This window comes from Sphaeramia orbicularis, chromosome 12, assembly GCF_902148855.1.
Source record: "Sphaeramia orbicularis chromosome 12, fSphaOr1.1, whole genome shotgun sequence".
NCBI classification, from domain to species: Eukaryota; Metazoa; Chordata; class Actinopteri; order Kurtiformes; family Apogonidae; genus Sphaeramia; species Sphaeramia orbicularis.
This window is the reverse complement of record NC_043968.1, coordinates 51,017,853-51,030,353: the sequence shown is the minus strand read 5'-3', so window position 1 is coordinate 51,030,353 and position 12,501 is coordinate 51,017,853. Positions and strand designations below refer to the sequence as shown.

Genomic DNA, 12,501 nt, shown 5'->3' with positions numbered 1-12,501 from the left:
GATGGAGGGGAGAAGGGGAGGTTAAGAGCCAAGAGAGGTAGAAAGAGAGACGAGGAATTGATTAATGGTCTTGGCCTGTGACAGAGGGAGCTTTGCCCCAAGGGGGGAGTGGTGCAGAAGATGAATTATTAAAAAGTAGAACAAGTGGGGGAAAGAGGGAAAATGAGTACAAAAGGGAAGAAAGTGAAGGGTTGTAGGAGAACATTAAAGGGAGAATGGAAAAGAAAGACAAGACAAGGGATAGTAAGGAGAGAAATGAATGATTGAAAGAGATTGAAAGAGATGTTGCAGAGGTGCTGAGGTTGGACATTGCAGAAGTGAGCATAAATAACCAAGGGTAATGAGTCCGGTGCGTGCATGTGGGTGTACTGTGATTTGTCTTAAGTTATGGTGATGCAGCAAATACTGTAGGTGACCTTTGCAAGGGTGCTACCACATAAACTGTACAATGCAACACGCTGAGCTTTCTGCTTGTAATGAATACATATGCCTTTACTGTTGGCCATTGTTTTCATTCTCTCTTCACACTGTGCTTGTTAATTTTTCCTATATTTTGAGCTTGTTACACAGTTTGGTCCTTGCATCATTAGTCCACTCTTCAGTTTCTACAGGAGACACTGTAGACTGTGCCATGTGGAAAGTTTTAACAATTGCGTGGCCTCTACTTCACTTTTTATATGTGGGTTCAGTTTCAACCATTCTCACCACCATTATTTCGATGTCTCCAAATTAAAATTATATTTTTTTCTTTCATTTTATTCTGTCAGTTTGTATGATCATTATTTACTTGGTCAGTGAATGAATGTTGCATTCTGTGAATGTCTGATTTATGGAAAAATTATTTTCAGTTCTCTATCATGGAAATGTGGTGCAGAAGATCATATGATGATCATATGAAGAAGAGATTAGATGATGACCTTTTGAGTCACAATCACATGCGAGGATCTTGCTCACAATTTTTCTCTTTTCTTATAAAATGTAGTTGTGTTCCTTGTGGTTTCTGTTAAAGATGTGGCTCTATACTTCAATTCTAAACTTTTCCATTATTTTGGACCAATATTATTGCAACATTTTGACAGCAGCTGGAGGAAATCTGATACAAATCTGCTGACTGAGGAAGTAAACCCTAGTCCTAACTGTACATACATCTAGGACAGTAGCAGTGTTTCTCATTAATTGCCCAGACTTTGGGAGCATAATTTGCCTTAACAGAATTTTAACATGAGTTAAAAAATGTTTTACTCTCTAACACAACTCTAAAGCATCTGAGTAAATCAGACTCACTTCATGTCACCATTCAGAAGCAGCACCAGTAGTTTACAGACTTAATAATAACTAAAGACAAGTAATAAAAACAACTGTCTGAAGATGTTATTGTCAGTCATTATTTATTCAACAGTAGTGAAACAACAAACTCTGCATGTTAAAATGGATTAAAACAAACACTAGTGCAGACAAACGCCACAGGATCACTATTAACATAGGTAAATAAGATAGCCTAGTAACATTAATTGTCTAAACCAACAGTACAACAGAAACATGATTGTTATTATTATATTACTTGAGACATTTGAAACAAGTGTTACCTGAATAGGAAACTTTTGACACTTACGTGCTGTTATTTCTTCATTTAATGATACAATCTGCACGAGCCCTCTGTAAATCAGATCATATATTAAGATTACGTTAAATTAAGATGAACATTGATCTATTACTATGAGCTCAGTCAACCATAGCTCTAAAAATGTTCAGGGTTTGCAGTTTTAAAAGCCGTTGTAAGCATTTAAAACATGAAAATATTATATTAGAAATGTTTTTTGTCATTGTATTTTATTTATTTCCTTACATAAGTAGCCCCATGCTGAATAGGGTGATAATGTGCCAGAGACAATGCAATGTCAGCTCATCTTTTTCCCAGTTTTATAGGCAGGAAGGAAACCTTTTAAACCACAGCAACACATTACGGGGAGTAAAGGACACAGATAAAAAATCCCTTCCCTCAATGCAACGTAGGCTTGGTTCTGTAGTTTAAGATGGTTTGATTGATGACAGCAGACTTTCCATGATTCTTGATGAAAGAACTGATTGGATTTGAGGGTTTTTCTTAGTATCATACTTTCAATGTGTGTGCGGTTTTCCCTCTGATGTTTAGTAGTAACTCTAAGAGGTCAGGGTGGATGCTGTTTTGTCGCTACTGTACATCTGTGTTATGCCGTACTGCATGTGATTGTGCTTGTTTATTTTGATGTATGTGCTCCCTGGTAGAGTCTCATAATTTGAAAGACAGTGAGAGAGAGAGAGCACAATAAAACTGGATAGCGGAGTGTGGCGGGCCGGCCTGCCAAGCAGAGTGCAGATAAATCACAGGATGAATTTTTAATGCAATCTCCCTTAGGCTGCTAGATGTTACAGAGAATACACATAAGTTCTTTTTTCTCTGTGATGCTCGGCCTATCCCTTCTAGCCTACTTTTCATGGATTTTTTGAAGTTTCGAATTTCTTTTCTCCTGCTTTAGCTCATGATGTTTTTTTGTTGGGCTAACGGGTTTTGACATTGTCTGCAACACCTCTTGAAAAAGTGTTTGCCCTGGTATTTTCAGGTGGTGATTTGTTTTCCTGAGTTTTAGTGTTGTTTTACTACAAGGATGTTTTGACCTGTGTTGTCAGCTTCACTACAAATGCGCGTTTGTTTTGGCTGCGGTAAAAATATTAAAATTCACTCAGTCTTTTTCCTCCCTTTGCGACTCTCTCAGCTTTGGTCGCCATTGTTTTCTTATTTTCTGAGGCTCGCTCCGCTCTTCTGTCTCATCCTCTCTCTCCCTCATCTCTCATTCTCTCTTTACAATACCTAAGAGTATGTGCTGTCATCTAGGCACTCAACGCGCACTTTAGGCACATGACTTATTAAAAGTAAGAGCACGCAAACACTTTCACAGACCCACACACTTCCATTCACCCACACATACATTGCATGCACAGACATACAATGCTCTTAAGTGGTGCTCTAAATATAAAATATAGAGTTTATATCATGTATAAGAGCGTGTCTCTTACACATTCACAGGCATAGGGTATCTTTCCAATCATAGCTGATGTTGCAGTGAGCCTTGTCCTTGGCATCAGGTCATGTAATTTATAGCAGATGGTCACCGAGAGACAGGATGAGCCTAAAAGAGAGGGGCACAACAGAGAGGAAAGTCATTAGATTCTGTGGCCCCCAAAGTGAAGTAGTGACAGAGTGCGTGTCTAACCATAACACCTCGGACTGAAATGGTTTCACTTCAGGGCATTAAAGACAGAGGGGGTGATGACAGTGTGGTAGTGGTAGAAGTAGCATGTGTGTGTTCAAGATGCTGTGTGTAATCACGTTTTATTTACCTGCTGTGTGCCATTGATTTTTCTCATGTCAGGTGTTTGCTTTCCTGGATTTTTCTTTGATATGTGCATTGTTCTCTCATGTGCACATTAGTTTAGTACACAGCGAGTTGTAAATGCTGTGTAATGTGGTTATGTAACACAGACCTGCCTGCCGGTTGGTCTTACTGGAGCGTGAAATGGAGTGTAATTGGTAAGTGTGTGGTCTAAAAGCACCTTGCAACAATGGCATATGAAGGTATACACACACATTCAGTGCATGGAGAGTGCTGGTGGCTTCCAGACAGCTGGGATTTAACAGTTAAATGTGCCTATGTCTGTCTGTGGAAAGTGGAAGAATCTGGGGCAGAAACAGATTTTATATCCTCATAAAATTCTATTTATTCTGTATATTTCATATTTGATGCTTGACACAGTTAACAGCTGTCTGAGCTCTAATGGATTTTTGATGCGAAGGCATGCAAAAAAAAAGCACAGCCATATCTAATGGTAACGTTGAAATCTGGTGCTTCACTCTTTATGAATTGAATTGAATTGAATTTAGGGTCATATCCACAGTTTATTACACAGGATGCTAAAATAATCTGTAACTCATACTTTGTATTAAATTAAAATGAATTTAAAGCAATTATTTAAAATATCGAAGTGGCTACTAGCACAGTACTGTGGCAAGAAATATCTTTTTGTCTATTTCCACAAATAGATATTAACCTATGTATACTGGGTTTGACGACAGGGGAAACCAGAAGACAATGAGGAAACCCCCAGAAACATCAAATATAGATTCCTGTTTAGAACAGGACCCCCAGTTTAGCTGTGAGGCAGAAGGGTTTGTCACTACACCACTGTGCTGCCCATTATGAGAGGTTGACATTATTTGCTTTATGCTAGGAAGTTAGAAAATGTAGATAACTTTTAGCCCCTCTAGACACTGAACTCAATCTTCACTCAGTAGCAAAATCTTATGTTCAAAGTGCTAAAAATCACATAGACTATAATACTGTTGGACCTGTCACTGGGGATTTTAGCTCAACAGTGATCCTTTTTGACTCTATCATCAGGTATGATCTTTTGTATTCAGCTTCGTACACATGCTCACTCGTGTGAAATCTAGTGATTTTTGGGGGGGATTTGAGGTGGTAATCAGAGCACAGCCAGAAAATTCGGACTGTGGCTACAGTAGTCCTCGGTGTGTCACTTGTCTAAATGACTGCAACGTTATCTGGGCACAGTCTGGCCTCAGGGTTCGATTCCTGTCAGTGAGACTTCCTTAACTACTCTGATTTACATGGTGATCAGAGCAGCTTGGCAATAACTCCCCAATGGTTGAGTAATACTGATACACACACACAGAAACAGACTCGCTGCTTGCAATGTGGTTTATGGCTGCAGAAGCTCCTATTAGCAACGGTTCATAAAATTCATGAATGTCGGCCTGTGAAACACTGTTCTGAGCAGGAACAGAAGTATAAAGATACACAAAACATTGTACAAAATAAAGCGCAGGTTGGCACACACCAGTATAATTACAAAGAATTCTTTTTTCCTGAGAGAAAAATATGTTTTAACTCTAAAGTAAAAAACTCAGAAGATCACAATATTCTTAAAAAAGCAGAGAGAATCAGTGGTTATTATCCCTTGAGCTGAGTTTTTACAGTTTGTCTGAAAATGGTAATTATATAGCCCCCAAGTTGCATTATTAAACCTTCATTGTGTAAGATTTAGGGGGATTTAAGATAATTACAGTGTAAAATAGTGTAATAAAATGTTCATACTAATGTCTTCATTAATATGTGCCCATATAATAACATGTCACATGTGTTTTTCTTACATTTGTATCTAGAAACACTTACATTTACAGGGGGAGTACAGCTTCCACAGTAGCTCAGAACACACTTTTTTCTGTTTCATTGCAGGTAGCATCAAGATTTAAGATGCATTACCAGCAAGAGTTATTTTCCCGTCAACTAAAAATCCCAGAACAGACAAACCAAACACTGGTTCTAACAAGGGCGTTGCATGGTTTTTTGCAGCCACAGCAGAGGGAGGTAGGGTATTCAGTGGTTGAAATCTGGATCTAGATTCATTACCTATTATACATGGAATACATTGCCACAATTTTTAATTTCAGAAATTCAAGCAATTAGTTTTTCTAAAAGGTTGAGAATTTTCATATTTACCCAAGAATAACTGCCTGAGCTATTGCACGTCCTATAATGACATCATCTAGATGGTTTGTTTTTTTGTTTGTTGTGGAGCTGTTTTTATTTGTTTTTATTTTTATTTTATGTTTTTATTTTTTGTTTCTGATTTTTGGTTTATTTATTCTTTTTTTCTGTTGTTGTTGGTACTATCATTGCTATTGTAATTGTTTAGTATTGTGTGCTGTTGTTGATTTTTGGTTTTTGTGTTGTTGTGTTGAGTGTATGTACATCCTGTTTGTTGAGTGAGTTGTGGGAAATTGTGGTGCTTTGTTTATGTGTTGTTGATGACCCCAGGAAGAGTAGCTGCTGTGGTGTGCAGCAGCTAATGGGGATCAAACTAATAAACTAAACTAAACCTTTAGTCCTGTTTGACTAACATTCAGTACACTTACAGTAAAAGCCAGAATATTGTCATGTGTAACATGTATCTGACATATATTTGACATGTTTTCAATTGCTATCAACCCTAAAACTAATGATTCTATTTACTTCTATGTGATCTACATTAACATTAAAACTTAATTTCCTGTATTTTCCCTTTGGTAGTACATGCACAATAAAAGAAACAGAAAATATTAATATTAATATGGGACATCATATACAGTTCTGATATCTTCCTTTACTTTAAGTTTCATGAATTCAGCCCACACCTCTCCAGCTCACCTTGCTAAGCTTCTGGAGAATCATGGAAGTCCCAGTGGGACTTGAGTGTCTAAACTGCCAAATGTTGTTGCCTTACATGACATACTGTGCGATACAGATGTATTGTGCACTAATTGTCCTTTATTCTGTTTCTGCTAATGGCTTTATCTCGCTCACTCTGGGAAATGTCACTAGTTCAATTAGGAATGAGATGAACTGTGCGTACGTGTGTGTTTGTGTGTCCATATGTCCGTGTGTGCAAGTGGTCTTCGGACTCTGAGTAGATTTATAATACCACACAAACGACACTATCCGTACAATGAAAAGGTCATGTGCATGTGCGTCTGTGCATGTTCCTGAATGTGTGCATGTGCCTGTTAGCATGCCTGGTGTGTGGTTCTCTTTGAGTAGATGTGTGTAGCGAATAAAAGGAAATGTGTGTCTGGAGATAAGCAGGTCTCCTTTGCAGCTTGTTGAAAGCACCCTCCTCATGTTCAACTGGGTTATGTGCCTCAGGCTCTCAAGCATAATGTGATAACTTCTAGTGATTAAACATAATCCTCATCCCTTCGAATGAGCAGGTGTAAATATAAACAGTGGGTCATTATTATAATTATTTTTCAAAGATATAAAAAGTCAAGGAAGAGATAAAAGATGAGATGAAGCACTTAGATTGATCAAGGCAGTGCAAAACATGAGCAACATAAAAGTTGCAAGGACTTCAAAATTCTTGATGAAAAATGTTAAATGTTACTAAAGTTACGGAGAAAAAAAATTAAAAGTGTATTAAAATACTATTGCTTCCAGCCATATGCACACTGATAATTAATACAAAATAATGTGTTGTGACAAGCTCTGCAATATATTAATTATCTTTTGCACAGCACCAGTGTTATTAATTATTCAGTTGCCCCTAAGAATTAGTATTATGTATTTTGGCTTAAATGTTTCACATTAAAGATTGCAATACATTTCCAATTAGTGTGTCAGTTATATTGAAATTTGTTAAATTACAGTTAGATTAAACACTACTTGATTGTTAGATGCTTAAAAAAGACTTAATTTTCAACATTCAGGGACATTAGAAACAACCAAGTCAAATGCTATGACTTATGAAAATATCTAGAAAGCTGATGCATAATAGTCAAGGTTTTTATATGAATGCACATAAGCGGAAGGACCCATCTGGGCGACATTAATTGCAGCCTGCATGTCACAAAAGCCTCAGTGACACCGGCTCCTTTTTTTCTCATCTCTTTTCCTTGTTCATACTTTTAAATTCAATGCAAGATTCTGTACTTCTCCTACAGCCTTCATCTGGCCTCTTTTATCTAGTGTCTCTTTTTGTTTTTTACCCTCTTCTGTGCAATCCTCATTTGATGTCTCCCACCTGAGCTCCTCCTTCCAAGATTTTTCCCCCTCATGCCAAGTAGAGACCAAGATGGAGCAAATGAGAATGAGTGAAGCACTGACATGAATTCCCAGAGCCAGAGTGTCTGATTGAATTAGGACAGGTGGATGGGATGGAAGGATGGTCAAGGGAACATATGAAAGCTCTGTGCACACGCGTGTGCGATGGTGTGCATGTGTACCAAGGCCGGTGCCATTAAATGGGAACTGTCATAGTTAAAAAATTGATTTAACTCTCATTTAAAAGATATATGTCCTTACATCAAAGAGTCCCACACTTCTGCACACACAAAAAGCACTTTGTACACACACTTTATGGAACATTACAAGACAGCGAATGTCTTTTAATATTTTTTTTGCCCTTGAGTTTATATGTCTGTATTTCTCAACACTTTTTATGTTTAAACACTTACTTATTTCACTTTTAGATTTCAACTTTGATAGAGAAAGTCTGCTCCCAACAGGGGAGACCAGTGGATGATTTGATGAATTAAAACTCATTCTGTAGCCCAACACCTTCCTGCAGTGGTGGATTCGGTATCTAACCAAATCATTTTTTATTTTTGTTTCCCTTTTCAGAGGTCCTTCCGTTCCTTTAGCAATGATGATCGCCATGTCATGGCGAAACACTCCACAATCTACCCCTCCTCTCATGATTTGGAGGCTGTTCAGACGCTCGTGTCCACCGTCGAATGCGCCCTCAAACACGTCTCTGATTGGTTGGATCAGAGCAACAGTGACATCCAGAGTCAGGTCGACAGCCAACCAGCAGACAGCACAGAGGAGGATGACCCTGGTGATGAGCCTAGTGATGAAGCTGAGGATTCCAGTGACAGCTACAGGTGGGCTAGCAATAATGCATCACAGGGACGATGACTTTCAGTTTTGATTTTCTATCAGGATAATTTAGTCTGTCAGGAAATGGAAGTTATTACCTGGCTGTCCAAAACCCAGAAGTGATAGATCCGCAGTGATGTAACACGGGGATAAGCTTTATAGATGCCTCCAATAAACAACTCACACTTTTATTTATTTTCTGTCAGTACACTTACCAGTTGAATAATTGTTTTGAAACTAATCTATATGTGTGTAATTTGTTCACCTGTAATACTTTTCAGGTGTTAGGATAAAAAAAAGTGCAGGAATGACAAAGTAGTTCTAGGTGACCAAGTTTTAGAAGCAGCAGAAGTATGCATGACTTGAGAGAAAATGAATTAGATTACTTGACAATCTCTGGGCATGGTCTTCCATGGTCGGCTATTTTCATTAATATTCTTGTTAATGGCTGACTACTTCCCATCGGTGCCATGAATTGCCTTGTCACATCTTATTTTGTAGTATTAACAGGCAACCTCTATTTTAATCTGGCAATTCAACATCTATTCATCAAACTTTAAATGAAATATAGATTTTCATTACATTTGTTATTATATTTCAAAGTGCTGGTATTATTTGGCAGAAGATTTTCTTTAAAAATTAACAAAACACTTCTTTACCTCCTATCTGTAAATGACATTGTGTAAGGTGAGATGTAAAGTTATAAAAAGAATAATGTATGCAATGTCTCTGTAATATGTCTCTGTACAATATATAATTTTCCATCAAGCAACTATTCACTTCATAAGTAAATTAGATTTTGAAGTAGTTAGCCATTGACTTATTAGGTTTCCAGTTGTAAATTAAAATTATATTGTTTTTTAATCCAGTTACAAGCCAAAGAACTCGGGATACTGATTATCTGTTTATTTTTCTTTAAATATAGGGAGTCCAGCAGTGGTGGTGTGCTGTGTGGCGTGATGAGGATCGGTCTGGTGGCTAAAGGCCTCCTGATCAAAGGCGACATGGACCTGGAGCTGGTGCTGATGTGTAGAGACAAACCCACACAGACACTGCTGGACACTGTCTGTCACAATTTACCCACACAAATAGAGGTTAGAGACACACAAACAAGCATACATGCATACTGACAAATAGTGCTCCTTTGTGCATCAAAGCATCTACCACAGTTGTTCAAGAAAATACCATCTTATTGTGTCATTCCATTTTCAATTTGAATGCATGTGTCTCTACTTAAGTTCTTTTTGTTTTTAAACTTGATTTTTGTGTGAGTGTAGCGACAGCCATCACCCATGCTGACATAATTAGGCAAGAGGTAGCAGTGTCATTAAATTAGTATTTGAGAGCTGTTTTATTATGAATGAGTCATGTGTGATTAATACTCTCGTCACTATGTCAGTGTTCTGTTTCTTCATTAACAAGTCATGGCACAAAAGTGAAGCTGTCATTTATAAATGCACACTATACAAAACACATCAACACCTACAGAACCCAGAGTTCACTCACAGAGAAGAAACATGTCAGACTAGTAATAAGCTCATTTTTCTTGATGAATCTTCTCTGTGATTATGAATAGAATCTAGGACAAATACTATTTTTTGTATTAATTTAATTAAATGTTTCAGTCATTTTGGGAATCAAAGGACTAGAGTTCTTTACTGTGATAGCCAAGTTGTTTGCATTTCATAAATATCTGTTAGATGGAATTGTATATAGCAGTGAATATTAACATGGTACATTCTCCTTGACCTGATCTGTCACCAGAAATTTTACTTAAAGTTTTATCAGTAGAAATGACCAAATTCTTCCTGTCTGCTTCTTCTCTGGTCATTTCCTTTAGCAGTTAAATGTGAGAATCAGGACAGAAGAGTGTGTGTTTGTGTGATTTTGGTGCTTGTGAGGGCACAGGAAGGTAATCTCATGTCTCAGCCCAGTGACCAGAGATTCTGATTTTCTCATCAGCACCAAATGGGATGTAGATGGGCCCTCTGCGACTCACTGCTCTCTTAAGCAGCATCAAAAACACACACACAAACACACATACTTGTTTTTGTCTCTTAGGAGAAGACTGCAATGGCTTACATTCTTTCCCTGGAGACTTACTGACTCGTGACCCAAAAACCAGCTCAGTGTGATCTTTTCCAGTATCTTGATAAACACAAAAACATATATTAGACCATGAAGAGTAAAACAGCAAAACCGCAGCATATAGATACTACAATGACAAATACACATCCCTCTGCATATGCACTAGTAAATCATCACATAAATGCTTCCTTAGGGCCACTCTATGACTATTAGTCTGCTTCAACTGTTTATTATGCTACTGTTACATTGCATTGCATGAATTTGTTGATATGTCTGCATGTGCTTATTGTACAACACATGTACTGAATGTTTGTATTTCAAGATTCGATTCAAAGATGCAACAGAAGAATTTTTGTACTGTCTAAATGTCAGTATGGGCACTGTATATGTACACTGCTCTGTTGTTGAGTAATAAATATTAGTTGTTCGTTGGTGAGCGATAGACACTCAAGTCAAAGATACTTCTGACATTTCCTAGTCATATTTAGGGATACACCAGTCTGATACTGATATCAGATATCATTCTGACTCAAATAGCTAGAAGTGTTATTATGATACTGGGATGATTTACTCAGTTCAGCTCTATTCTAATTTGTATTCTGTGATTACATTGACGTGCTATTTGACTCATCAGCAGTTGGCGGTAGGCCATCTGTTCTATAAGGCCTAACAGCATTTCAGTAAACCCACTGTATTCTGTATTCTATCTTGGACAATATGATACCAGGGCGTTTGGTTTCAGCCAGGACTGAAAAACCTGGATCAGTGCATCCTGACTTGCATTTGACTTTTTCCATTATTTTGTTTATGTACTTTCACTTTGTTCGATGCTGTAGCATCTGGAAGCAGCTTAAGAGTGAGATTCTGAGTGAGATCCTGTTGTGACCTTGGCCTCTGACCATTCATTTAATGTCTGTTTGATACATGACAGAAGCTGACAGAAGAGAAATATGAGGTCACAAGCTGTTTGCCAGAGGCAGCCATCTTGGTACGAACTACAGCAGAGCCTAAACTCACGCTGAAGATTACCCTCACCTCACCGGCCATGAGGGAAGATGAGGAAGATGAGGAGGAAGAAGAGGAAGTGGAGGATGGGGAGGAAGGAGAGGAAGAGGAGGAGGAGGAGGTGGAGGGTGAAGAGGATGAGCAGGAGAGGAAGAATGGGCGAGGTAGGAACACAAAAGAAAAGAAAAACACTGATGCACACCCTCATCAGTAAATTACACATATTGCTGCACATATATTTTTGATCTGGAGTGACAGTTTTTCTCTCTGTTCTCAGGTGTACACTTTTGTCATTTATATTTTATACTGTGTATTTTTGGAATGCCTTTACTGCACCGAAACAAGGGATTGAAATCATTGATCAATGAGGACACAAGACAAGGCATTTACAGAACACATACCAGAGCTAAAAAAATATCCTGCTTTACCATATTACAATCACAGCAAAGCAGGAACTGTCCGGTGTTCGGTCTAATAACAATCTTCTCTCCCTGTCCCTGTTGTCTTGGGTAGAAAAGACTGGTTAAAATTGGTTGTAGGAGGTAGGAGGGAGAAGCAAGGCCAGCAGGGCCACGAAATCAATAACTGAGCTGTAGCAAGCTGCCCATCCATCCTGTGGCTCCCTTCCTATTAGACACTCAGGTCTCAGAGAGAGATGAGAGATAGCATGAAGGTTAGCCGTATATCATGCCACATGCCACAGAAGATGGAGATGACTGCTCATATGTTCTCTCACACACATCTGAGAGAGAGCACATGCTTCCACATACACACTTGACAGTGACGTGGAGAAGAAATGCACACGCCGTCATATGTTCTAAGTGAAGGATAAAGATCACAGTCACACTACAGTAGATGTCTAATTGCTGTGATTTCATTAGCCGTGAATGAAGATTGAGAGAGAAGGGCCAGCCTGTCTCAGATGGTTACATCTCCAGAG

General features: G+C 38.3%; 1 protein-coding gene across 4 annotated transcripts in view; it reads left to right on the top strand.

Annotated features, from left to right (window-relative positions):
- strbp (spermatid perinuclear RNA binding protein) overlaps nucleotides 1-12,501 on the top strand; it is a 92,434-nt gene that overhangs the window by 50,990 nt on the left and 28,943 nt on the right. For all 4 annotated transcript variants that reach the window (XM_030149103.1, XM_030149102.1, XM_030149104.1 and 1 more), the window contains exons 4-6: nucleotides 8,211-8,473; nucleotides 9,394-9,562; nucleotides 11,488-11,725. In XM_030149103.1, the coding sequence (XP_030004963.1) occupies nucleotides 8,211-8,473; nucleotides 9,394-9,562; nucleotides 11,488-11,725 (670 nt within the window). The remainder of the gene's footprint in view (nucleotides 1-8,210; nucleotides 8,474-9,393; nucleotides 9,563-11,487; nucleotides 11,726-12,501) is intronic.